General features: G+C 41.3%; 1 protein-coding gene across 1 annotated transcript in view; it reads left to right on the top strand.

Annotated features, from left to right (window-relative positions):
- ttll12 (tubulin tyrosine ligase-like family, member 12) overlaps positions 1–25,716 on the top strand; it is a 47,651-nt gene extending 21,935 nt beyond the window's left edge. The window contains exons 7-14 of the mRNA XM_034075233.2: positions 3,016–3,132; positions 5,889–6,083; positions 6,831–6,942; positions 7,976–8,127; positions 11,013–11,094; positions 11,610–11,678; positions 18,684–18,822; positions 21,964–25,716. Coding sequence (XP_033931124.1) covers positions 3,016–3,132; positions 5,889–6,083; positions 6,831–6,942; positions 7,976–8,127; positions 11,013–11,094; positions 11,610–11,678; positions 18,684–18,822; positions 21,964–22,115 — 1,018 coding nt within the window. The 3' untranslated portion in view covers positions 22,116–25,716. The remainder of the gene's footprint in view (positions 1–3,015; positions 3,133–5,888; positions 6,084–6,830; positions 6,943–7,975; positions 8,128–11,012; positions 11,095–11,609; positions 11,679–18,683; positions 18,823–21,963) is intronic.
- The last annotated feature ends 1,682 nt before the right edge of the window (positions 25,717–27,398 follow it).

Below are 27,398 nucleotides of genomic sequence, written 5' to 3'. Positions count from 1 at the left end.
CCATATGTCACGGATATCATACTCTGTGCTAAATAAGAGACATGTAATCATTTACAAAACATCACCATGTTGTTATTTAGCAAAATAATGTTGTTTAGCTGTTGGAGTCTACCGGACCAGGTCCGTCCTCCGCGCAGATCGTTTGGATATGGCCAGAGCGGGGTCGCTGTCCGGATCTGCCGATGACCGTTCTTAGTTCTGAGGGAAAAGGAATTGTGTCCTAGGCACTATTCTCTGTTAGCTGTACAAAACTAGACTTTGCACTTCAATGGATTGTTTCTTCAAATAAGCACTTTATTACACAGTTCAACAAAGATACATCAATCTGATACTATACCACAAAGCGCCTTGGACTCCTTCTTGAGTTCTCACGGTGACAAGCTCGTCAGTGTAAGATCCCAGTTGAAGAGAGCCCCGAGTTATAGAAACATTCTGTTCTTTATAGTATTTGCTGTGAAGCCCCCACCTTTGGTGCTCTCTCTTGCTGTAATCTGCCTTTGCTGCCCAGCAACCCCCAGTTTTAGCCACGGTCAGGGCCAGGGCCCAACTCCCTCTTCCTAATTTCGATGTCTCTTTATTACCGCTTTATCTGGTTTTCGCTCACAAGAGAGTTGCGCCTTTTGAAGGTCAGGGCCACACATACTCGTAACATGGTGTTCTAGTCCTTGAAGATAACAGGATGTAGCCGGTACACAGTACTTTTCCACTCAGACAGCTCAATGTTTTTAGCGTTTCCATGATAGGATTTACTATATCTTATATTCACTGTTACTTTTGCCTTATCTTTATCCTTCAACAATTAATCGTATTAAGATAGCATCTTCATTCAAGTGTAATGTGGTCTCGTTTTAAGCAACAACAGCTTCACTGCGATGCGTTAGCTAACATCGAAGAGGGTGTACAGCAGGGGTCGGCAACAGGCCCAGACGCCGACCTATACGGACCCGGAGCTATAATCAATACATTAATAGGGGATTTTTCGGCTCCTCCCGCTTTTTTAACGCTGATTTGGGTGACTTGTGTAATTCGTGGAGAACCGAAGAGTTTTCGTTTTGGGGGTGGGGGGAGTCCGTCCGTCCGTCAGTCAGTCTGACTGACGGACAACTTCTCACTTAAAAAAAGAAGAAGAAATCTAGCCCGCAAAAATAATTAAGTGCTGACAGAGAGCACCGGAACGCCGCTCCAGCCCTTCAAATATTGCAATACCCATAAGGAGCCGTACACATGCCGCAGTGTTTGCGTTGCTGTGTCTTTAGTTGTAAGCACAGTGGTGATCTGCTGTTATTAGCATCTGGTTAGCTAGCTATGCTAACAAATTCAAAGCGCTTTTCTACAACCAGGTGGAAGAGAGCTCTCTCCTGAGAGGCTCAAATAACCTCAGCTCAGTGAGGTTAAGGCACACCTTGATATGATCAATAGAGTTATTAATGAGACTAAATGAAAAACAGGTATAAAATACTATATGACAGTAACAAAAAAGTTGTTAAAAATAACAAGAATAGAGTTTAAAATGGGAGTGATTTGTAAAATATGTTCTGTTTCATATGGGTGTTGAGAGATGTATCCATAGATCTCTTAATGTTGCTCTCAAAGTGCACCAGATTGATGCTTTTAGCTTCAATATTTAAAAAAAAAATTCCCGGGGGAGCATGCCCCCGGACACTCCTAGAAGAGGTTAGGGCCCCCCCACTTCAATCATGTTCACATGGATAGGATACCAAATACATTTGCACACATCTTGTGTCCGTATCATGGCACATGCATGCATACGTGAGTCATGGTGAGATATCTGGATTAAGAGGTTGCTTTTTCTTTGCACAGCATGCAAGAAAGGCCAAATGAATGGGCTGTGATTTTAGTTTTTTTAAGCAGAGGTTGAGTTCAATAATTTGTACGACCCTCGGAGGATGTTGTAAAAATTGAAAGGAAAAAGGTCCCCACCCCTGCTGTAAATAATAATAAAAACCCTTGATTTATGATTTATAACATCTCTGTCTCCTATTGATCTGATTATAAAGAATAGCCAGTTAATTGAAGCATTATAGCACAGGCCTTTGTCAGATGGTATATTACGCTGTTTTTTTCTGCTTCGAATAGTTCTCTCTTTTTTCACCATACCTGTGTTTGCATCACTGTAACCAATGAGCACCTGCATGTGTATGAGAATGGCCCTGACTCCATGTCGGCCCAGATTTACAAACTCCTGCTCAATTCTTACACTGAATTAAAAAAAAGTGAGTGAGGGACTGCAATATAAGAGGGAAAGAAAGAGAAACTTTAAAACTGTTAAATTGTTATGATGTGTAAAGACTGATATTGTTCTATAATCGTCTGAAACTGTTAAGTCATGATGTGAAACGGTTTACAAAGAAAAAGGGACTCAAGCTGCTGCTTCACTTTATTTTATTTATCTAAAATTAAGCACTTTTAAGATGCACATATTTTCAAAAGCTATTTTATTTATTTTCTCTATTTTATTTGTAAATGCAGCCCGAGAGGAACATTACACATATCCACAGTATTTACTGTATAGTTCAATGTTAATTGACAATAAATATTGTTGTTTTTGAATTGTACTTTATTTGATTGGCAGTCAGTTGTTGATTACATGCAGACGTTGATAAAGCTACAGGTCACTTCAATATATATCACACTAATTCATGAAGCAAGTTAGACATTTTGATGTTCCGGACCTTTGCATGGGGAGATTTTCTCTAACTGGACCTCGTTGAATTTGAGTTGAAGACCCCTGGTGTACAGATTAAGTGTGGCTGACTTTGCAAATGTCAATACACTGAGGAATTTTTAAGCACTCAAATTAATCCTTCCAGCAAGGATGCCTTTTACTGCTTATGAATTACTGTTTTATTTGTAGAAGGACTATAAAACAAGAAAGCCTCAGCCTGTAAGGTGAGCTGTATACCTCATTCACTTTAGAGAATGTAGACAGTTTGACCTGAAAACTTTTGTTCACCCTTGACCCTTCTTTCTATAATTTACCATGCTCTGTTTCAGGGTTTACTCCGACCTGTCCCAAGTAACAAACAACCTGACACACCAGCGGTTCCAGCTCACTGAGGACAAGGAAGAGGCGGACATCATTTGGGGATATACTCACATCAAAGACTACAGGTGAGCAACACACAGCATGCTTTCAGTGGAGCTCTTTTGTCATTCAGACACAAGATATGTTGTAGGAAATTAGCTTGATTATATGCGTTAAAAATGAGATTTATCAGATATATAATCCAATATCTACATTGTTTGAGGCCTTTAGTAAATGCCTTTTTATGATTTAGGCACAGAAAGGTTCCCACACATAACAGCTCAAGAACATGCTGTTTGTATAGTCTTGGTATTTCTTGGGGATAATTGTTCAGAGACACTTTTTTCCACCCTCCCCCCCGGAAAGAGGTGCTGCAGCACAGGCAGTGTGAGATAGCAAAGCACTTTATCAACATTACAACTGAACTCCTCCACACCAGTCCCAGACAGTAACCTTGAACATCTCACACCTTGTGGTATGAAGCTGTGTTAGAAAAACAATCCCAATTATTGGTATTAACCAATGTCATCACCTTGAAAGGGGAACAAAATAACCATTGTAAGTAAACTATAGTTAAAACTTAACTTCTGGAGCAGCTTTTATTATAGCTATCGGGTGTAATCAATACATGATAAACACGTTTTCATGTCAGACTAGGACCATTAACAATCCACAGAAAAGTACGGTGGTAAAAAATGTCCTATTATCTGCCATAATAGGATTGTAACAAGTAGTCAGACTAGCTTCAGTGGTTATGCTAACGTCACCAATGTAATACCAGAGAAATTTAAATAACAGCGCTATGATGTCAAACAGTGTCAATTTAAAAAAAACATTCACTTATGAGGATGTAAATGATTTACGAGGGGAAGTAATAAGTCAGTTAGGCACAGTTTTTGAAAGGGTTACATCCAGACAAGGATAGGGCACACACAACCATCTTGGGCAAATGCAATAAACAAAAAAACATAGCATGTAAGGACTTCTCACCAGTAGAAGTCCATTGGTTTCTCTCCCCCTTCTATTCCTGTTGTCATAAATCCTTCCTAAACAACAGAGCACCTCGTGTCTCAAAGAATTAAGAAAGACTTCCAGGATCTGAGAATGGGTCGCAACAGTAAAAGGTTAATATTTAGAAAAAACCGTTAATGCAATCACAAAAAAACAAAATGTACATGACACTTCATCAATGTTTGCTGACACTTTAACCTTGTTATACGCGGACAAATTCTAAACTCAGTCCAACACATGACCAGTACATTCAATCTGCAAAGGTTATTTTATACAATCTTAACAGCAGGATAGCAAAAATTATTAATTAAAAAAAAACGTTAAACACATGACCACCAACACTAGTGTTAATTTCGTCAGCTATTTTTTAATTTAGTTTTAGTCTTAGTCCTGTGTTAAATTTCCTTTTTAGTTTTAGTCATATTTAGTCACCTTCATCCTGTTTTTATTTAGTCAAGTTTTAGTCGACTAAAAGTCTGAGCATTTTAGTCTTATTTTAGTCGACTAAAACAGTAAACATTTTAGTCAAGATTTAGTCGACTAAAAGTCTGAGCATTTTAGTCATATTTTAGTCAAAGAAAACAAATTATTTTAGTCTACTTTTTGTCAATGAAAACTGAGTCTTTTTTAGTCATCAGATTATATAGAACATTTCAGTCAAACTAGTCTAGCCAAAACCAATAATTTGTCATTTTAGTATATAAATAAATAAGATTATCTTGTCCTTATTTGATGAAAAACACAGGTTGAATAATTTAAGAATGCAGTTTTGCAGAGAGTATCTGGTCAGGTTTGTGGTGTTTGCACCTCTGTGTTATGGCCACATTGCTTCCCTTCTGATAAAACAATGCATTCGCTTTTTTTCTCCGCCTCATTGTAGCGAAAATGGGCCCAAATATCACATCGTTTATTTCTCCCAAGCAGTGGTGGATTTAGACTTTTCGTTGTCAGTCATTTTGACGGACAGGATCGTAACATTTCTGTCATAATCCATTATTATCCGTCAAGTGCACAATGTATCACTCACTCGCGCTGACGGGGGGGGTATTCGGTTAACGCGACCACTGCTCCCAAGCCCTGTTGTTGCCATTTTATTTTCTGTTAAATAAGGTTAGTTAGACCATGAGTTAGACCCGAGTCTTCCTGACAGTTCATATTGTGCCGCTGCCCGGTGTAATTCAAATGTACCGCCGCGCGCAGCACAGAAACAGCTGCTGCTCTGCCGCAGCACCGGAAATGGAACTGCTGGGAGAAAAACTGACTATCAGAGATATAACGTTATCTTTGATAATATTTCGTTTCCTCATTTTTCATCAACGAAAGTAAAGAGAGATTTTGTCATAGTTTTTATTTAGTAAACTACATTTTCGTCTCGTCACTTTTCGTCAACGATATTGCATGATGATTTCGTTACAGTTATTGTTTACTGCCGTCGGTGCCGTCTCGTCATCGTCTCGTTTTCGTCATGGAAAAAAAGGTCGTTGACGAACACATTTCGTCATAGTTTTAGTCAACGAAATTAACACTAACCAACACAGACTAAGACAGATAATAGATAAAGACATTACGCTATTTATTTATGTTGTTCAGGTGTTTTAAGTGTATACAAAAACAACCTCGAAATGCTACACAAAAAGGGCCTTTTAAAAGACAGTGTAATGTGAACGTAGGGTAAGGTTCCTCCTCTTTAGCCCATGGGAGTGGATAAAGTATTTGAAACAAAAGGCTAAAGTCCGTAAATAGCATGTCATTATTTAATATCAAGCACAATTGTGTGAAGTCCACATCATGGTTCTTGTTGATACGATTGTCCTTACATCTTCTCTGACAGGAAGCTGAGCGAGGAACGACCTCATGTGATGCTGAACCAGTTTCCCTGTGAGAGCATCATCACGGTGAAGGACTGCATGGCTGCCGTGGCTCGAAGGGCGAAATGCGGCCAACAACCTGATTGGCTCCCAGAGACCTTTAACCTCCACTCAGAGCTGCCGCAATTCATCAAGCATTATAAACAGAGACAACAGAGGTGGGAATGTTGCAAAGTCTTCCAAAATATGTAGCTGATTGTTAGAAAAATATCACATGTCACCGGCTTGAGCTTCAATAACTGGATGCATGTATTTATTATCCTTGCAAGAATGGAAGTAGTCATCACATACAGAGCATATGGTACCAATAGTTCCTTCACATGCTTATAAGAGAGGGAGTTACACAGTCACAAGATACATGGATACCGGTTCAAAGCGGTATTCTATGCTTGGCTCTGGGGCTACTGGGGTTACTGCGGAGCGCATAAAGCAGACTCTTCACGCTAAGGAAGGATCACTTCTTCTTCAGGGCAGGGAAGGCTACGCAGTACGCAGGCTACTGTCCCGCAGCTGCTGCCTCTCTGTTGGACTCCGGTACTTCACATTACTCACAAGATTGAGTGGGGGGGGGGGGGTGAACGCACTAAGAACTCCGCCACAGCGCATACCGGATGAGAATGTCTGGCGTGCCAGATTTGGCCCGCGGGCCTCCAGTTGATGGTCACTGCCCTAGGGGCTGAATCATCATGTTAATCGTTGGAACCTAGCTATCGTAGGTTCACAACAGTGTCTCATGAGCTTCATTTATGTAATCATACATCTGGTTACGTACACAGTTACAGTTAGGCCTTTGTTATCATGTGCTACTCTGATATTGAAAGAGTATATTCAGTATTTTCCCAACACTGATGTTGTTGATCCATGAGCACTAAAGTACAACGTTGATGTTTTGGCATGTGTTTCAGGGGGAATGATAATCATTGGATCTGTAAGCCCTGGAATTTGGCTCGTGGACTGGACATGCACATCACCAACAACCTGGACTACATTATCAGACAAAGAGAGAGTACACCAAAGGTACACCCGCTGAGAAACAGACGCCATGAAGCCAGCTTGCTTAAGGAGACTTTGTACATTAATCGGACAGAAAAAAAGCAACATTTTACAGACCAGACTCAAACGTTATTTTTTTTCTAAGTTCCCCTACTGCGTTGAATGCAGTGAAGTGAGGTGTTAATGAGGGACAGGATTATAGGTTTTGGAAAGTTACCTTAATTGGTGGATGCACCCAATGTGACACGAAAGCTACAGGTTTTAGCGCAGCTCGCCATGGCTCGGTTCACCTTTAGCCATGGCGAGCCACGCTAAAACCTGTGGTCGAAATGCGGCTTAAGAGTGCTAGCTTATTTTCCCGCTTGCTAGTCGCAGCATTTCTTCCCAACAGACTTCACTTTTTAGGTCATTGTGTGGCATTCTATACGATAATTTGCTTGTAACGTGTGGAGCGACCGGCTTGTGTTACTTATTTTGTTAAGTGTCCCAGTGAGGTAAATAAAATAAAAAGGAGACGGATGCTAGGGTTGAAGTTCTTAGGTGTTTTTTATTTATTGAGAGTTATGGTTGGCAAGGGTTGGGTTTACATACACACGGCATACTCAGTTACTAGGATTAATTATTGGAAAGAAATTGCCTTGGTAAGTTGGCATCTATCAGCTGTGCAGCCGAAGCCGAAGTTCAGTCGGACTCGAGTGATCGTCTCGCATCTCTTATATGCTGCCTTAAACAGGATGTATACCCCATATTGGGTAAGAAAACTTGAAAACTAAAAGTGACATGCAAGCTGTGCTTCCTGTGTTGTTGCGCCACATGTGCAGCTGATGCAGGAGCTCAAAGTGAGCTGTTGCAACAGAGAAATGCCATGGGTTGTAACAAATCACTCCATAAGAACATTCCGCTATTTATTTTACTCAATACAATGTCAAAAAATGTGTCTTAGTTAAAGTAATGGAAACAGTTATTGCGCACATACGAAGGAAGCATTTATATTAATCTTACATTTTATTATTTAGTAGCCTCTAACTGTGTGTTTTGCCGTGTCTGTGTTTTCCAGGTGGTGTGTAAGTACATTGAAGACCCAGTGCTGTTCAACAGAGAGGAGGTGGGAATGGTGAAGTTTGACATTCGCTACATGCTGATGTTGCACTCTGTGCAGCCTCTGCGTCTCTACGCCTACAACGTCTTCTGGTTGCGCTTTGCTAATAGGTACAGCATGCATGCATGCATGCATTTGTCAATACATTGGTGGCTTCTGCGGCTCAGGAGGTTAAGTGGGCTACTAGTCCAGCATCAAGTCCTCAAAAAAGGCTTTAGTTTTTGAGATACCCCTACCCGAGGTAGAACAAATGACAACAATGATTTCTTATCTTTAGGGTCTCCCATTAATGAAATTGATTGTTGTGAAATTTTATTTTGGGGAAAAAACGTTTTTTTGGTTGTTCTTTAGAACTACCCCAATCCCTGAAAAAGAGCCAAATTAGACCAGGCCGAATATGGGAAAGGTGACAAAAAAGCCCATAACTTGAGAATGATCACTCTTTTCCTCTTCAGATTTGCTGAGGTATGAACCAGGTAGCTGTCACATCACCAAATAGTCAGACAATTATTTAACTAAAAAAATACTGAATTATAGTCCTGTAAACTTAGCTTTAGTTTAGACGGAAATTGTACTTTTTGGTGATAGGAACATAGGACTCAATCACTTTTCTCTCATTTATCAGAAAAACAGAAATCCATAAAAAATATACCATTACTGAATTGTCTAGGGTGCTATTGAACACTAACCAGTAGTTGTATGGAAATATCTGGTACAGTTCTATTGCAAATGAGATTTCATTATACATTTCTGATAGTCAAATTCCGAATGGGGGATAAGTGGCACAATAGCCTATAAGTTAAGAATGCTCACTGTGATGGTCATTATATTCACCAAACCCAAAACAATAAAGTGTACTAGTTCTAAATTGCAAGCCTCTAAAATATAGGTGTAAATAGTACAGGTTGTATTGAAACTGGAACCTTAATTCAAAGTACAGTATACATATCATCAAATAATTCGGTGAGAGGTCAAGTATATAGATACTAGAATATAATGTTAAATGTCAGGTTCCTCAGAAACGTTAGGGGACACATTTTGACATTCTGCACAGCAGGTGCAGGGGAAGTACAGGGAAGGCCAACAGAGAGGCACTGGCACTTCCCACTCTCTCCACACTTCTGAGTAATGTCTCTCACTTCTGTAGGTGCTGGGGGTTTTGTAAATAGCACTGGTTGAATGGCCCCATCTCTGACAATCCACCCCTTGCCAACAGGACTCCACAACAAGGGTGTGGGCAAGTGGCTGTGACACCATATCGCTGTCTGAAACATTGCTCTTTTCATGTTGTTGAAATGCATCCTCTGTTGGCGGCAGATTTTCCGAGGCTGCATCTGTTGTTGATACAATTATGAACCTCAGTTCATCCAAGTTTGTGTACATCAGTCCAATTTCCTTTTTTTCATATAGCAGAAGTGCAAATTCTCTTGCGACTGGCAAAGACTCTTCCAAGCTGGCAGAGAGTCCAAAATGGGCCAGCTCGCTGAGATGGGTCTTGAGTTTGGTGAATGCTGTTGTCTTTCCTATTCTGTACAAACTACTTGTTGTGCCACAGCCAGTGAGTGCATGACATGCTGGTAGACAGTTAGACATGTAGTTTAGACAGCTAGTTGGACAGCTTCAGGACCATCTCCAACTAAACGGCCTCTTTGAGAAATTCCAGTCCGGTTTCTGTTCCGCCCACAGCACTGAAACAGCTCTGTTCAGGGTCACAAACGGCTCTTTTTCAGGGATTGGGGTAGTTCTAAAGAAATAAAATGTTCCAACAATCAATTTCATTAATGGGAGACCCTAAAGATAAGAAAAATCATTCTTGTCATTTGTTCTACCTCGGGTAGGGGTATCTCAAAATCTGAGGGCCCTTCCTGCAGGGGTGTCAAACTCAAGGCCCGGGGGCCAAATACGGCCCGCGACTTCATTTTATGTGGCCCTCAAGAGCTTGCAAAGAATAGAATACGTTTATTATACAGTTACATGCCACTTTACAGAATTGCCCATACTACATGTCCCACAATGCATCTCATTTTGTGACATGCGCTGCGCACTGAAGAGACTTGCAATTAGTTGCAATTATTTTCCCCATACTTCTGCTTTCAGACGTAGTTAATTATGAAGTCATTATACCCTCTCGATAATAATCCAATTCAGAGGCAATCATGTAATATAATACATCATTTTATATACATTATATATATTTATATATGTATATTTATATACTTACAACCAGCCCTTTGAGTGCAACCATAATGCTGATGTGGCCCGCCATGAAATTGAGTTTGACCCCCCTGTGCTAGACTATACCCCCGTCAACATGTCATAGTGTCCTTGGGCAAGATACTTAAACTCAAATTGTGTGAGTGAATGTTTTTCGCTGCTGATAAGCAGACACGTCTTGTGCTGTAAAAGCACTTTTAGCTGTTGCAAAGACTAGACATCACAATAGTGCTATAAAAATCCCTTTTTTATTATTGTAAATCTCTCTTTTTGTACAAATATCTACTGTATCTCTGACTAGATTCTCAAAATGGAGGAATTTCCTTTTGGTATGAGTTTCAAATGTAAAAAAACACTTTAGGAGTCATGACACACAATATTGGCATTGGGGGTTGAACCTTGAGGCTGTAATGCTCATTGTGAAGAAAACAAAACCATTAGATAGAAACAACGTATTGTCTAAACTGAAATTGACTTAATGGTGCTACTAGAAGATAAGTCGATTGCCAAATTCATAAAGATAAGTTCTCCGGTAACCATGAACAGCTATATCAGAGTTCATGGCAATCCATCCAAGAGGTAGGGCTCTATTTTAATTTGAACTCAAGTGCTAGACTGACCAACATGCTGTCTTTTGACTCCTGCTGATTGTGTGTATTTAAACAATACAAGTGTCAAGAAGACTCAAGAAATTCAAGAGGTTACACTTGACTTTACCTTATTCTCATGCAGAGTGAACTTTTTCTCATACATGAATCTGATATTTCTCTCTCCCATCCAGACCTTTCTCCTTGGACACTTTTGATGATTACCAAAAACACTTCACCGTCATGAACTATGCGGAGGGGGTGCAGCTTAAGCAGGTTCATTCAAAAAATTGCCTTTCCTGGTTATTCATCCTTGCACTATTTATTTGTAGAATTAGTCTGTGGTCACAAGATCATAGGCTTGCTGAAGCTTTTTCGTGTCAGAACTGTGTGGCGGTAATTCTTGAAATGAACTAGTCAAAGGGTTCTGCAAAAGAAGCACACAGAAAGCAATGTCTCCACAGCTGAGTGCAACAACTCAAACTGAAGAGAGGGCTCAACCAGGCTGATTATATGACGTAGTGGCACCTTGTGACTAATGTTATGGAAATTATGATTATCAGAGAATTGAATGCTGTGATGTTATATAACATTAAAATAATAATATGCTGTAAGCCTTACATATCAAGAGACAGTAGATCTCAGCACTCAGGAAGAGGATCAGTCTCAAGGTGCCATGTGACCAGACTGTGGGTGATCAGTGATCCGAGAGAGGGAGTTACACAACTGTTTTCATGAATTTGTTACATTTGTTATGTCTGTAAGACCAATAACCATCTCTCTGTTTCTAGGTGCACTACGATGAGTTCATCCCCATGTTTGACAACCAGTACCCGCTGTATCCATGGAAGGAGGTGGAAGTAAGTGAACACTTTGAACCCTTTAACGGGGGGCACTTCCAGGATGTTCTTGAATGAAGGAACTCACCTCATTACGAATAGTTTTCTGTGTCAGGTCCAGCAATACCAATGTAAATCCCTCTGATTATCATCCAGCGTGTCCTAAGCCTCAACCAGAATAGTAACCAAATGTTATGTCTCTCTTTAAACTTCTGTTACGACTGGCTCGAAAGCTGCAACAAAAAGAAGAGCAAAGCGCAGAGTTAGAGTGAACCAAAGATTGTATTATTATTCGACAAAGAAACAGCAGAAACTTAGGCATGCAAAAGCAGGGCAGTGTGGAGGCGGAGGCTGCAGCCCTCCTCATGCCTTTTATGCAGGCCTTGATTAGGGAATTAGGATCACCCGTGGGAGAGGCTGCACCTGAAGGGAGACAATCAGGGGAGAGGGGGAGGGACACACACAAGCAGACATACTGGCCGTATCTAATTTCTGAGATTCCCCTCCTCGACTCCTATCCTCGTGTCTTAGTCCCGCCCACAGGAGATGTGAGCGGAGGAGCCGAGGAGGGGAAGCAGCACGCTGATATAACTGGCTTCCCAAAGCCGATCAATTAGCTCATCTATCCTGGGCATAGGATACGCATCAAACTTGGAGATTTCATTCAATTTTCTGAAATCATTACAGAACCTGTTGGTGTTGTCTGGCTTAGGAACCAGAATGACAGGGCTGGTCCACTCAATGTGAGATTCTTTAATCACCCCCATAGCCAGCATTTTCTGCACTTCTTGCTCAATGGCCGCCTGTCTTGCCTCCGGCACCCGGTAGGGCCGCATCTTTACCTTTTGGCCCGGTTCTGTGTGGATTTGATGTTCCACCACCGTTGTGCTTCCAGGTCGTAGTGAGAACACATCCAAACTCTGCTGAACCAGTTCCTTGGTTTGCTGTAACTGAGCTTTGGATAGCCCTGGACCGTATTCAACTTCGGCCACCTCATTGTCTGGAGAAGAGGGGACACAACCGGGGAAGAACAACACAGCAGTGCCTCTCGGGCGTACCATTTCTTTAACAGGTTAACATGGTATATTTGGGATGGTTTGCGACGGCCAGGTTGGCGTACCTTGTCCCACCTTCTCTGCCACTTCATAGGGACCTTGCCACGATGCCAGATGCCACACTTTGAAAACCCCTGCTCTATAGCTCTTACCACCCCTGGCCAGTGGAACCGGCTCCCAATCCGCTGCCTTGTCTTCTCAACCCCTAGGTGGGCCCCTAGGACATGGCTGTGAGCCAGATGCAACACTGTGGACACATATTGTTTTGGGACAACCAACAAGTCTCTTCGCTGACCTTCAACCTCTTTGGCATAGTATAACAGATTATTTTGTATTAGGAAATGAGGACATGTAAGCTCACCTACTCCTGGAACTGGTTTTCCATCTATTTCAGATTGGGGTCTTACATCTGGGCGGTTTCAAACTGGCCCTTCAAACTTGGAAGCAATGAGACTTCACCCTCCTCATCACCTGTGCTTAGGTCTCCAGGGAAAGCAACAAAAGGGTTATCATTTTAGACCCTCCAGAAAAACGCGATTCTGCGATCGCAGAATTTACCGCATAATCAGCAAAATGGCGCATATTTTAAAAAAGCCGCATATTTATCAAAAGGCCGCATAATCCCCGCATTTTTCCACACAAAGTTGAGAAAAAAAAAAGTTAACTCGCCTTGACCTGAAGTGATGATGATGCGCGACGTCATCAGCTCGCGCATCACAGAAGGTAAACAACACCGTAGAGTGAACGTGTGGAGCTCACACGAGAGTTTCTCTTCACCAAGATGAAAACATCTAATCCATCTCATTTACCGACGAACATCTCTACTAAAGACCGGGCAAAGCAGTACCCCGATGTCTGTGGGGAAACTATTCTGCACCCCGTGCAACTGTGTTGGAGCATAAGAGAACATCGACGGTGATGACACACTTTGATTCATTCAAACATTCGAAAATGCTTTCTGCTGCTGCGGACAAGAAAGCCAAACAACTCACGTTCACCGAGGCATCAACCTCCAAAACCCTTTCGAGGGCTACAAGAAACGAAGTGAGTAGCCTACAAGATTGAAGCTGGTCAGATAACGAACGAGTAAATGAAAACAGAATGAGGCGGAGAAGTGTGTGTGTGTGTGTGTGTGTGTGTGTGTGTGTGTGTGTGTGTGTGTGTGTGTGTGTGTGTGTGTGTGTGTGTGTGTGTGTGTGCGTGTGTGTGTGTGTGTGTGTGTGTGTGTGTGTGTGTGTGTGTGTGTGTGTGTGTGTGTGTGTGTGTGTGTGTGTGTGTGTGTGTGTGTGTGTGTGTGTGTGTGTGTGTGTGTGTGTGTGTGTGTGTGTGTGTGTGCGAAAGAGAGAGAGTGTGATTAAAATAGCCCAATTGCTTTTACAATAAATAAACATTGAATGTGTTTAATTGAATAGTAAAGGGGTTTAACGTTAGTGGCAGGTTGTGTGTGAGAGAGAATAAATAAATAAGACAGCCCAATATTTTTCCCGCAACTTTCCGCATATTTCGCAACTTCCCGCAATTTCACCGCATAACATCACATAAAACCCCGCATGTTTGATCGCATAATCAAGGATTTTAGCCCGCGTTTTTCTGGAGGGTCTATCATTTGCCTCATCTGCACTGGAAGATTGGTTGCCTCTCTGCTCCTCCGGCACAGCACACACGACTTTGGGGAACTGCTGAGGAGAAGTACCCTGGGTGGCAATTTGTCCTTTCTCTTGTTTTCCTTTGGCACGCTTGGGCTTTTTGGGACTCACCTCCTTCTGGTGCCGCAGGCGCTTGTATAGTGGGCAGTCTCTCCCCACCGAGACTGGGACTGGTAGGGAAAGAACGACCCCCACTTTCAGCTCACAGCTGCTTTTTAACCGTGGTAAGGTGGATGAAGCATGTTGGGTATAATTTAGTGTCCCCATGGACACAGGAGACGGTCACAGTCTCTTCAGATGGCAAATGGTCGAGGAGGTGGGGTTGAATGAGGGACAGCACACTTCCTGAGTCCACTAGCGCCTCTGCATCTTTTCCATTTACTTTGACTGGTATCATTTGAGCCAGGGAGCTTTCCTGTACCCAGCAAGAGTCAAGAAGGTGGCAGGGCCTTGCACCAGATGAGTTGGCGGTCGCGGCATTAGCTCATCCTTCCCTGGGCAGTCCCGAGAAATGTGGCCTGTCTCCCCACACTGGTAGCAACACGGTTGGCCCTCTGGCAGGTAGGACTGTCGTCGCCTTACCTCTTCTGGTTTCCGTGGTGGTTCTCGTGCCCGTCTAGTCCTTGATGCTTCCCCACTGACTTTCCAGCCCCACTCGGTGTCTGGTCGTGTGGACTTAAGCAGGTCCGCTGTGACCATGTGGCTCTCCACTAGGTTAACCAACTCATCCAGACTGGCTGGCTTGTCATTTTCTTGATCTCATAGGGCAGAGACCGAATGTATTTGTCCATCATTATCCTCTCTAAAACACTTTTCGGGGTTGCAGGTCAACCAGGCTCTGGTTACCCGGGCTAGGTCATACATCTGGGCCCTGGCTGACAACTCTGGCTTGTATTTCCAGTCATGGAACCGATGGGCTCTTGCTGCTAAGCTGTAGCCATACCTCACCAGGATTTCCCTCTTCAAGACGACGTAATCCTTTGCTTGGTCAGGAGAGAGGTTGAAGTAAGCTTGCTGTGCCGGGCCCAGGAGGAACGGTCCAACCAGATCAGCCCAGGAGTCCCTTGGCCAGCCCTCTCTTTCAGCTGTGCGCTCAAAGGCTGTTAAGTAGGCCTCTATCTCATCACTCTGTCATTTTGGGGATGAATCGACCTGGGTTAGGCTGCACGGTTGCTCCTCCATGGATAGGAGAGGCTGCTGTTAGGCATTTTTGGACCTCCACATGGAGAAGCGCATTCCGTTTCCGCTGCTCCTGTATCATCTCCCGTTGCAGAGTATGCTGCTCAGTAGAAATGCGCACCGAACTCTCTTAGTACATCCTCCATCTTAAAAATGTGACCGCAACACCACCACTAGAGTCCTTATGCCCGCATTCTCCACCAGTGTAACAGGACTGGGCAGATAAAGAGGAAAGTGGTAGTGCAGCAATCACGACAGAGGCAGTGTTCAAATCCAAAAAAAGGCTTTATTGCTATCAAACTCAAAAATACCTTCCATTAAACAAAGTCGTTAACCGACTTACCAGCTTACCAAAACGTTTCCTTACACTGGGAGCCCCTCCATGTGCCACACACAACTGAGCAACTCTGTGTGCTTTGTCTCCCTTGAGGGAGTGATTAGCACCAGGTGTGAGGTCTCCACACCTGCTCCCAATACTGCTAATTGGAAGAGGGTGGAGCCACCTGTTGGGAATGTAGGTGCCTCCCACTACCCTGCCTCTCAGCCCCTTACATCTGCCGTCACCTTTGGGCTCTTTACTAACCCTTCATACTCATGCGCGTGCGCGGAAGTTGTGTGTGAAGTCTGAGAGCGTGTAGCTCCCGTAGCAAACTTTTTGAGAAATCAGGTTATGATCAGATGAGCAAGTTGATCACTCAAAGTTTATAGCGAAATACGATGTGGGGAATGTAATGCCACCGAAAAAAGAAAAAAAAAAGGCTAAAGTGCCATTGAATGAGAGCAGCGGTATTTCGGGAGTGAGTGACACACAAGCAGCTCCAGGGGCGGACTGGCCATCGGCACATTCGGGACGAATCCCGGTGGGCCGGTACTGAAGTGGGCCGGTCGGACGATGTGGGCGGGCCGGTAACCGGCAGGGCTCGACATTAAATGGCCCGCTGGCCCGGAAGCACTATTTAGACACCCCGGGCCAGCATAACGTACTTTCCACTTGCCTGCTCGGGCCACTAAAAATATTGCTTTAAAAAAATGGTCTTGTGGTATTGGTATCTTGATGAGCAATTTAGTTCAATTGTTTCGTTTATCAACGCGACAACACAGCGCTCCGTGAGTCGGTTGTCGTTGTTGGGGGAAAAGCAAACAGCTGTTTGCTGCGGAGCGCGAGCAGGCTCCCGTGAGCGCGCTCCTTCGCTACAGACTATCGCGCCACCTAACCATTCGCCAACATGTTTTTAATACCAGCGGTAACCGGCCAAGCGCCGGGCAAAAAACTATCTTCAAATAAAAGAAAGTCACCGGAGGAGTTAAAGGAGAGTGACAGGGAGAGGAGAAGAAGAGGGAGAGGAGATTTCAGCTTGATGGATGGAGTTGGCTTCTAGTGGTGCAGTGCCGCGTCCTAAAACCCTTTTATAATCTATCGATTAGATTTATGATTAGAACATTATAAAAGTAGGGTAGACATGTGGAGATTATCCGGCTGAACAAAACGTGCATTTATCAAACAGGTTTGTTTCCACAGACCTTATTTCCAGCTATTTTCCAAAACCCTGTGGAGAAATCCTTTCTGTGGAGGGAACCAGCAGCTACTTCCGGGTTTCAGGACGCGTCACTGCACCTCTCAATATGATGCCAGTATAAACAAGGTCTTCTGTCGGCTCTGTACATCAATGCCGGCCCGTGCTGACAGTTAGTAGACCATATAAAGGTATTGGCTTTAGGGAAGTGTCCCAGCAGTTTAGGAGAATGAGGGTTCAGGTTCTAATCTATTACACAGCCCGACAGGAAGGCAGAAAGTGCATAGTGCGAACAAATAATAATAATAGCAGAAATGTTTTAACAATGACCACAATATCATTATTTTAATAAACCAAATATGAACAATTGAGGAAAATGAGGAAGAACTTATGATTCAAATGTTGTAGTAAAGTAGTTAGTGCATAAATTACTATTGCAACAAATGTGTTCATTTTCTTCATTATTAGTCGATTTTTATTTTGGATGAATGCTCCGGGCCGGAGGTTACAGTGGGGGGGCCAGAGGTTACAGTGGGGGGGGCAGAGATAATACAAGTCCACCGGAGGGAGACATTATTTACCCTTACTGTCTACCCCCCCCCCCACACCCCGTCGACAATTTACTAGCGGTGGGCCGGTCGAGAGTCCCGGGCTGATTTGTAGTCCCAGTCCGCCCCTGAGCAGCTCTAATATTTGTACTAATACGCTCCATAATAAGAGAGGAGATAGGGGCTGCTTTCGAGAAATTCCAGCCGCAGCTTGATGCTTTGAAGGGAGAACTTGACTCATGTTTTCAGAAGCTCGTGATATGGAGGAGGGGATAACCGACATGGATTGTAGGGTTGCTATACTCGAAACCGCAAATGGCTATCTAATGAAGGAAAACAAAGAGTTCTAAGACAAAATAGAGAGAATGGAGATTCAAAGCAGAAAGTTTAATCTACGTGTGATTGGACTGAAAACGGACATTGAGAAGAGCGATCCCATTGCCTTTGTGACAAACTTTTCAAAGGAGGTGTTCGGATGGAAATCTGTATCCGCTCGTTGTACACCCGTTTTTAAAAGATTTGGGTACGGGGGAAAAGAGAGAGGGTTTTATTTTCTGATGCTGCGTGAGTTCCCAGACTCACCGGGGACACATATTTATGTATAAAAGACATCACATTTGCACAAAAGTGCATTTTGCATGGTAGGTCCCCTTTAAATATCTGCGGCAACATAAGTAACCGGAGCAAAGTAACTCAGAGCATTGCGTACAGTCCACAACACTGTGAGTACAGGCGCCGACGTGTCGCACTTATCATTCATATCACACCATCAATCACATCATACAAAAAAAAATGTCCTTAAAAGGAGAAGACCACGAACCTTACAATAACAAATAACTCTCATTTACGTCTCATGTAGGTTAAGACATGTTTACTGCTTCCTGTCAAATATTGTATCAGAAAAATCTTAAGAAGAACACATGGTGAACTTTGAATGCTCCCCCAGCATGATACAATGTTCCATTACAACTCACACTGGAAACGTACACAACAATCACTCTAACAATATTTGATTATTTGTATGTAACCTCTTACATTTTAACACAATAAAACTTCCCTTTCTTTCTTTTCCCACCGCTCCCAGGCTGAGGTGTTTAAAGCATTCAGGGAGTTCTTTGAGGCAGCCTCGTCTCGACCCCCTCCGTACGGTATTTGTTCCTACCCGCCATCCCGGGCCATCTATGCCGTAGACCTCATGCTGAAGTGGAGTACGGGGGAAAAAGGTGAGCGATTGCAATCAGCATGGTGAAGAAGCAGCTAAAAATGTTAAACAATGAGCCTCATCTGGAATTCTGGACAGGCCAGCAAATAAGGGTCCTTTGTGGAATTTCAACTGATAAGAGGCTTTTGGGGTCAGGGTTCACATTCCCAATTTGTGGGCCTGGTGCATAGTATTCCTCAACTGACCTGTGAAACAATGGTGCAGCATGAGTCCTAAATGCTCCCTTGTCTTGAAGTCGATGTCTGTTTGTTTTTGTATTAGCTTCAAGTCCCAAAATAAGGTCTGTGGTTAATATAAGCTTACAGCAATTCTCACATTGTGTTCTAAGGGTGCGTTCACACCTGCCTTGTATAGTCCGGTTGAATCGAACCCTGGTGCGTTTAGCCGCTTGGTGCGGTTCATTTGGGTCGGTGTGAACGCAGTCCGAGACCTCTTAAGTGAACTAAACAACCGGACTCTGGTCCGCTAAAATAGGTGGTCTCGGAGCGCTTGCTTGCGAACTCTGGAGCAGTTCATTGCTGGTGTGAACGCAGTCCGCACCAAAACATAGGAAGCGCAGTATTTACGTGTCACAAGAATGCGGATATCTTCAAAATCTTTAGCGAAAGAGTCTTTCAAGACATCCGCGGTTGTTTAGTTAAAGAGTGAAGCAAAATGAAGTGTTGAACAGTGTAGTAAAGTAACAATTCTCCGTCAGCTACATAAAAGTGAGAACACCTGTCGTCGGTGAAACGCCCCTCCTTACTGCAGAACGTCTCTCATTATATGTGTTATAATGTTTTTTAACGGACGTTGTCTGATTATATAATCATATGCGTGGGCCGCTAGTGTCTGTTGATCTCCAGATTAACAGCAGCATGAGAATAACCTGCCGAAAGTGCCGATGCTCCATGGCGGAGGCTCCGGTAGAAATTGCCGGGATTTGCGTTTTTACCCCCTTAACCGCTTAAGCCCGAGGGTCCCCCAGTGGACTAACTCTTAATGTTCCATACCCTTTTAACGGTAAGAAACTCAGCTAACTGACAATGTGAACCATTTTTAGCTAAAAGAAACACAAGAGTAATACCAAGCCTTTGAATTAGCATGGAGCGAAAAAATGCTAACTAGTGCTAACGGACTTTTGCACAGCACTCACGGTAGAAATGCCCTTATTACTTATCGTAACTGCACAAACAAGATATCTGATTAAAGCTGAGACTCTAAAGATTCCACACATGTAATATCATCACCGTAGGACCCCGAATTCCTGGAGCTATCAGCCAGAAAAGAGAAAGTAAACAACATCCGGTTTCAAAAATATTACAATAAAAAATATTACCTTTTTTGATTTGTGATCAAAAGTTGTGTTCAACGGAATAAAAACGCCGCTCAAGGTTAATCCAATGTCTTTGTGTGGTAAATCTCCTGCGTAAAGTATAAAGAATGCTAGCCAGCTTAAGTACATTACGCAGCAGACTTTACTTATTGTTTACTACGTAAGAAAGCAGGAATTGCAGGACCCAGAGCGCACGGAGCACAGAGCGGACAGCAGATAACGGAATTGCAGTTTTATTGCTTATAGATTATCAGAACATTTCAAAGGGGACACAGCCACATTGGATATTAACCTATGGATTAACTACATCATCGTTTTTATCGTTTTAATGCCATTGAAGACCAGTTTAGACCAGAGAAAGAGGAAGGTGAGCCATGTTAACCTAGCGCATGTTAGTACCGAGTGCCACTTGTTTTGATGTACGTTTTTGTTGATGACGTCGCGAGTTTGTATCTTTCAGTGTTGAGGTGGGCACCGTTAGATTCTGTGTCTTTACGATCATAAACAATGTGTTGGATGTGCAGCTAGGATAAGTAATAAGGGAGCTAGGAGTGATTTTCGGTGCAGTAATAGGTTAGCATTTTTCGCTCGGGGCTAATTCAGAGGCTCACTGTTAGCATTGTGTGTGTTTTTTGAAAAAATAAATGAAAAAGATCAGTTAAATGAGTTTTTCCCCGTTATATGGATATAAAATATTCATAGTTTATTAAATATTAAGGTTCCTTAGACGTTGTTTCCTGCAAATGACGCGATTTCGAGTCCGTGGGGCCTAAGAGGATAACAGAGTATGTTTTTATATATATATATATTTTTTTTTTTCACAACAGTTGTATTTGGATGGAATGAATACCTATAGTGATAATTCAAAGTAATAAAATGATTTTTACATTGAAAACGTTCAAATGGAACTGATGGTTCCCAAATTACCCATGGTGAGTCCGCCTGGACTTTATTTTCCTAAACCTCTCTAAAAAGGTCAAATTTCACTTGTTTTGCATCAATCTTGATACAGGGTACTTATTATGTTATAGTTTGTATTCCTAAAGCTTTTAGTCTACTAGCCCATCATTCAAGGGTGGTTTTCACTATAAGTAATGTTTTTTTTTAGGCGGACATTAGAATGTACATGTTTTTACTATGTTCCATCTGAATTTACTTTAAAATAAAAACATCTATATTGATTCCGACACTTCTACATCCAACTCACAGATGTAACCTTGCTTTGAGAGAAAAGATTATTAATTTACCCCTTTTAGAAGTGAAGATATAGTCTTTGTTGTGTTAGTGGCATTTTCGAGCCTGAAACCTGAAAAACAGGTTCAGGGCTTAAGAGGTTAATGTCTGACCAATGGTTGAACAGCATTTCCGTTTTCATGACTTGTGTTTAAAGTTTATAGTCCGTTTGAGTTTTGCCCGTGTGAACGCAAACCGAACCTTCTGAAAAATGAAACAATGTAATAAACTGTGGTTTGGTGCTCACCAGAGAAGCGGACTATTAGGTGTGAATGCACCCTTAAACATCAGCATATCCGGTCATAGTCCGGCAATTACATGCTAATGGCAACTCTGCTACACAATTATTATTATTATTATTATTATTGAAACATGACCGGTAAGTTTCAAATTTGTCAGGTAAAATAAATTATTTCCGGACACTTGACCGGCAAGAAAAAATATTATAATCTAAACAAATAGCTAAACATACTGTTGATTTGTTTATTGAAATACCAAGTAGCTTTGCCTGTTGTCTTTGTGTAGGAACCGTGGTTCTGTTCTTTGACTTTCTAATTTGTTTTCTAACCTGTGTGTGTTCTTATCCTGGGCCAGGCGAGCGCGTCATGCAGCCTCAGATCCTGGAGTTTAACTTCAGCCCCGACTGTGCCAGGGCCTGCCTCTACCACCCCGACTTCTACAACCACATGTTCCAGACTCTGTTCCTGGATCAGCCCGAGCAATGCCCGGTCACACAAATCGCATGATCTACTGTACGCTGTATTTTTTTTTTATACAGCGTCACATTCACTTTGTTTTGTGACCGTCTAAAACTGATTTACTATCTGAACTGACAAGGTTCTCTAAACGCTGGGTGTAACAAACGCAGTGATTACAAATGAATGTACAAATTACAAAAAAATAAAACTTTTGGATAAACTAGGATTTTATTGTAGTGGCAATAAAGATTGGATATTTATTACGTTTTTGCACAGAAAAATATTCAAACCTTACAGAGTCACATGTTCACAGCAATAGTGTGCAAGCTCTGAACAAAAGATGTGTGTGTTGTGTCTGGTTAACATGGAGCTGTTGAAACACCTGCGACCTTGAGAATGATAACCCAGTCCAAAAAACAACTCTCTATCTGGTTATACAGAGCTACACAGTAAGTGGTCAATTAAAACATATTGTTGTATTATGTAGGAAATAAATTACACATAGTAAAAATGAAAGCACACACCTCAGGATGTCTCCTATCAATGGCAATGATAAGAATTAATATTCATTCTTAATAAGGGCAGTAAAAAAAAAAGTGTTCTTGTGGCTCAACTTGTCCCAGTGTAAGGGTAAGATCCAGGTCAGGGGGTTCATTGAACCACTTCACTTTTTCCAGTTTAAACCTGGGCATACCTACAAAAAATCTTAAAGGTTACTTTAAACAATAAATAACAAACCATTTGGCACACGTTAATATTTGTATATACATTTAGATTGAATTGATTGATTTTTTTTAACATGTTAAAAGGAAAAGTAATCATACAAATGGTGATACAATTTCATACATCTTACCAATCAAACACAGAGTAAATTCAACTTTAAATGTAGCACAATGAGCTCTTATTATCAACTGGGTCTACTTTCATTCTGCTACTCCATTGAACCACTGGCTCAACTTACCCTAAGGCCCATGGTTCACTTTACCCCATAGCCACCTGTTGTGGCAATCCAGCACTCACAACAGGAAATAAGGAAACAGAGAGGAATCAATCAAACACAAACACAGAAATAGTTGAGATTAATCATTATTTAGTTGCTGTTGGAGCACCACCCAATGATGGTGGTGGAAGGTTCACCTCTGCTCCGCGCCGTCCGTTGATGAGTGGTCAGTTAAAGGAAGAAGGATTCAAACACCGGGATAAAGGATAAAGCAATAATTTGTTTTAATGGTAAAAACAACAATACAAAATACAGAGTACTCTGGACTCAAGTTCTACCACCGTGTGATATACGTACCACGACAGCCAGTCAGAACAAGAGTCCCGAGCATGAATATTGGATAGCTTACATACAGTCAACATTGGGTGAACATAACAATCTTTATCTTTGCACCTGACGTTACTCCCTCTTTTTCCCAAGCATACATTTTACACAGACTCCCTCCTTTTCCCAAGACTATTGGCTCCTAAGATATATCAGGCCGAGGTTATAGTTGTTGAAGCAGTTTATACAGAAACTGGTTATACAGGTTACTTTAATGCACCACCAAACAACAATGGGGAAACATTACCTGCTCTCAAGCAATCATACAGCAATGCTCCCACGAATACAAGAAACACAGGGCAGATATACGTTTCCTAAATGACACACGAACATGTTCCCTAAACATATTTAACGCACACACATTGTCAGTTCTCCTAAACTTGGACATGTTCCAGATGTCGAAAAGATGTTTTGCAGGATATGAATTATCCAATTAACAAACTATATACACTTCTGCACATACATTTCTTACATTAACTAACACTTAACTGTATTATATCTAAATGTAGCCTCTTTGCATTTCCTTTGAGCTTGGCGTCAACTCACTTAACGTAATAATTAGCAAAGAGACGATTCTATGGAAACTGTAACTTAATAACATACCTAGTTACTATGACTTGGTCCAACATTGATATTTCACACCCTTTTAGAAAGGATGGGGGGGGCGCATTAAGCTTAGCAGACGAAGGATCACTTCTAGGCAGAGTTGGGAGGGTTACTTTGTAAATGTAATCAGTTACTGAATACAGAATACATGCTCTGAAAGTAATCAGAATACAGTTACGTGTCTTAAAAAAGTAACGTATTCAGATTACTTTTAGAATACTTTCTTTTTCCATAACAGATGGGTCTGTTTTGGTGAACAGGAGACACTTATTTTACTGTTTTAATGGCTTATCAAGAACTCAAACACAACATCTTGGTGTTATTCTGGACAGCTCCCTCTCATCTGCAACCCACATAAAAAACATCACCCGGACTGCATTTTTTGTACTGTCTTAAAACCTTTCCTTGGAATATGTTATGAATTGTAAGGTGTCCTTGGGTGCTTTGAAAGGCGCTCCTAAATAGATTGAATTATCATTATTATGTATTATCTGAAACGATGTAATAACTTGTTCCAGTCACTTGCCCCATGCATTCAGCAGCAGCAGGCCATTCACTTTGATTTGATCCCGTTATGAAATGTCATCATTTCGACAATAAATAAATGCTACATAAACGTTATCTTGCACATTGTGTGCGCTCCAACTCTTCAAATATTGCAGTACCCATAAGGAGCCGTACACCTGCCGCAGTGTTTGTGCAGTGGCGGTTCTAGACCAATTTGACTGGGGGGCCAGTTATTTTCTGAGGGGGGGCACAATAAATGCAGGACGAAAAAAAAAACTAGACAGTATGAAGTAATTGCGCATAAGAAAACAATGCAATACAGTTATTGGTATTTGTTTCAGTACACTTATTTATTTCAGATAGATCTTATAGTTATTACTGTTAGCTTCAGCTTAAGTTATAGTGCAATGTTTGCACTAACACCATATTTATATAAAAATAAAGGCAATAAACAGTTACATCTCTACTTTACATAAGGGTGTTTGCACAATCTCACATTACAGCAACAAAATCCTGCGGTTTTTGGCAAACCGAGTACCAGAAAATATACATTTAAAAAAACAAAAAAAAACGTTTAACTGTTAGGGGGGCCACAGGGGGGTCAGAGGTCAGTGTTTGTGTTTGTGTGGCTGTGTCTAGAGTTGTAAGCACAGTGGCGATCTGTTGTTATTAGCATCTGGTTAGCTAGCTATGCTAACGAATTTAAAGAGCTTTTCTACAACCAGGTGGAAGACAGCTCTCTCCTGCAGGCTCAAATAACCTCAGCTCAGTGAGGTTAAGGCACACCTTGATATGATCATTATACTTATTAATGAGACATTAAAGATTAAATTAAAAACAGGTATAAAATACTATATGACAGTAACAAAAAAGTTGTTAAAAATAAGAAGAATAGAGTTTGAAAGGGGAGTGATTTGTAAAATATCCAAAAAGAGGAATCTGCTTACAGTTCTGTTTCAAATGGGTTTTGAGAGATGTATCCATAGATCTCTTCATTTTGTAAAAATTGAAAGGAAAAAGGTTCCCCACCTGTGCTGTAAATAATAATAAAAACCCTTGATTTATAACTTAACATCTCTGTCTCCTATTGATCTGAGTATAGTATAAAGAATAGCCAGTTATTTGAAGCATTATAGCACAGGCCTTTTTTTCTGCTTATAGTTCTCTCTCTTTTTTCACCGTACCTGTGTTTGCATCACTGAGCACTAAACACACTGGACACAACAGCAGGACACTGTTTAGCATTAACACCATTAACACACACATTGCATTTAGCTGATGGTCACATGTGTTAATCATTGTATAGATGACCTCAATATAAAGAAAAATAAAAGGGGCTTCTTTACACACAAAAATTATTAACCCACTAGCACAGCTTACAACATTGTATTAGCAACCGAAAATTGCTTTTACAATACTTTAACTTTTGAGATTTTGAATGCAGGACTTTTACTTATAATGAAGTATTTTGACAATAATGTAATTCAAGATTCAATATATTAATATATGCACATGAGCTAAAGTGTAGAAATGGAAATGAAAATCCCAAGCTCCTCCAACAATGCATAATTATAAAAGACATATACAATTAAAAAAAAAAGTCTACGCAAATAGAATATGACATATAAGAACAGAATGCAAAATAAAATATTCTACAATGAAATGAAATGAAACTATTCAGTGTACTTTTACTCAAGTACATCATCTGAATACTTCTTCCACCACTGCCAATACAACACCTTAACTCCCAGGCACCTGGAAGGGTCATCCAACACAAAGGCAACAAAGATCTTACAATTTTACATAATGAGCCCTCAAAAGAAAGTTCCTTTTTTACATTTACAATCTGAATGTTCTAAAGATAACATACAAGCTGCTGTTTGTTTTCACAGATATGCATTGTCATATGCAAAGTGAGGCAGATAAAAGGGGATTAGAGTATCAACCCCCTCCTTGTGTGTCTTGTGGAGAGCGTGTAGCCTAGTGGGTTGTCCGTAGGTGTTCACTAAGGACAACCCATGTTCAAACCCCACTGCAGTCAGCATGCCGTTGTGTCCCCCAAATTGCTCCTGTGGGGATTGTCCACAGTATTGAGTATGTAAGTCGCTTTGGATGGATTTTCCAAGCTAAATGAATAACTCACTAGCACTTAAAACACATGATTATATAAAACAGATTTTACAAGAGCATGGAAAATATTTGTTCAGCTGTCTGTGAGAGAGACCAGAAGCTCACTGATTCGACTGTTGAAAAGTAAGAATAATTTATGTGAATAAAACACTGCACAGTTTGCCAAACCCTGTGGAAAGTGTGCATCATTACTTTCAACCTTGGCAAAGTGTGGGTGAACCGTTTGATTTATTTTAATGAAGATTATTTAGGCACTTAATACCACTCACCAAATGACAACACAAGACATTAAAACACAAAAACGTAATTACAAAAGAGTGTCTCTAGAATGCCTATGTGCCGTAAATAAATACTAGCAGAGAGGGAGTTTTTTTGTTGTTGAAATTATTAATTATTTCTTGGCAGCCCACAATTAATATGGAAAATTACTGTTTGTTGATAACAGGAAGGGCAACCTATGACAGGAATTGTGATATCTAATTTAATGTAATCGTTTATTTGAACAGGGACAATGCACATTTAAACAAATAATGCTTCAAATGTAAATATGCCGGATTTTTGCTTCGAGCTCATTTCCATCCGTTGTCCCTCACATACAACATTTAAGAACATGACATTTTATATAGGCCTACATAGCAAAAATAAATACATGATATGCAGAAAGAGCATGTAGCATATAATAATAATGCATTTTATTTATATAGCGCTTTTCACAACTCAAAGACGCTTTACAGTATGAGGGAGGGTAGACAAACAAGGACAGG

The sequence above is a fragment of the Pseudochaenichthys georgianus genome, chromosome 23 (assembly GCF_902827115.2).
Source record: "Pseudochaenichthys georgianus chromosome 23, fPseGeo1.2, whole genome shotgun sequence".
Classification (NCBI taxonomy): Eukaryota; Metazoa; Chordata; class Actinopteri; order Perciformes; family Channichthyidae; genus Pseudochaenichthys; species Pseudochaenichthys georgianus.
This window is presented reverse-complemented; position numbering and strand designations above follow the sequence as displayed.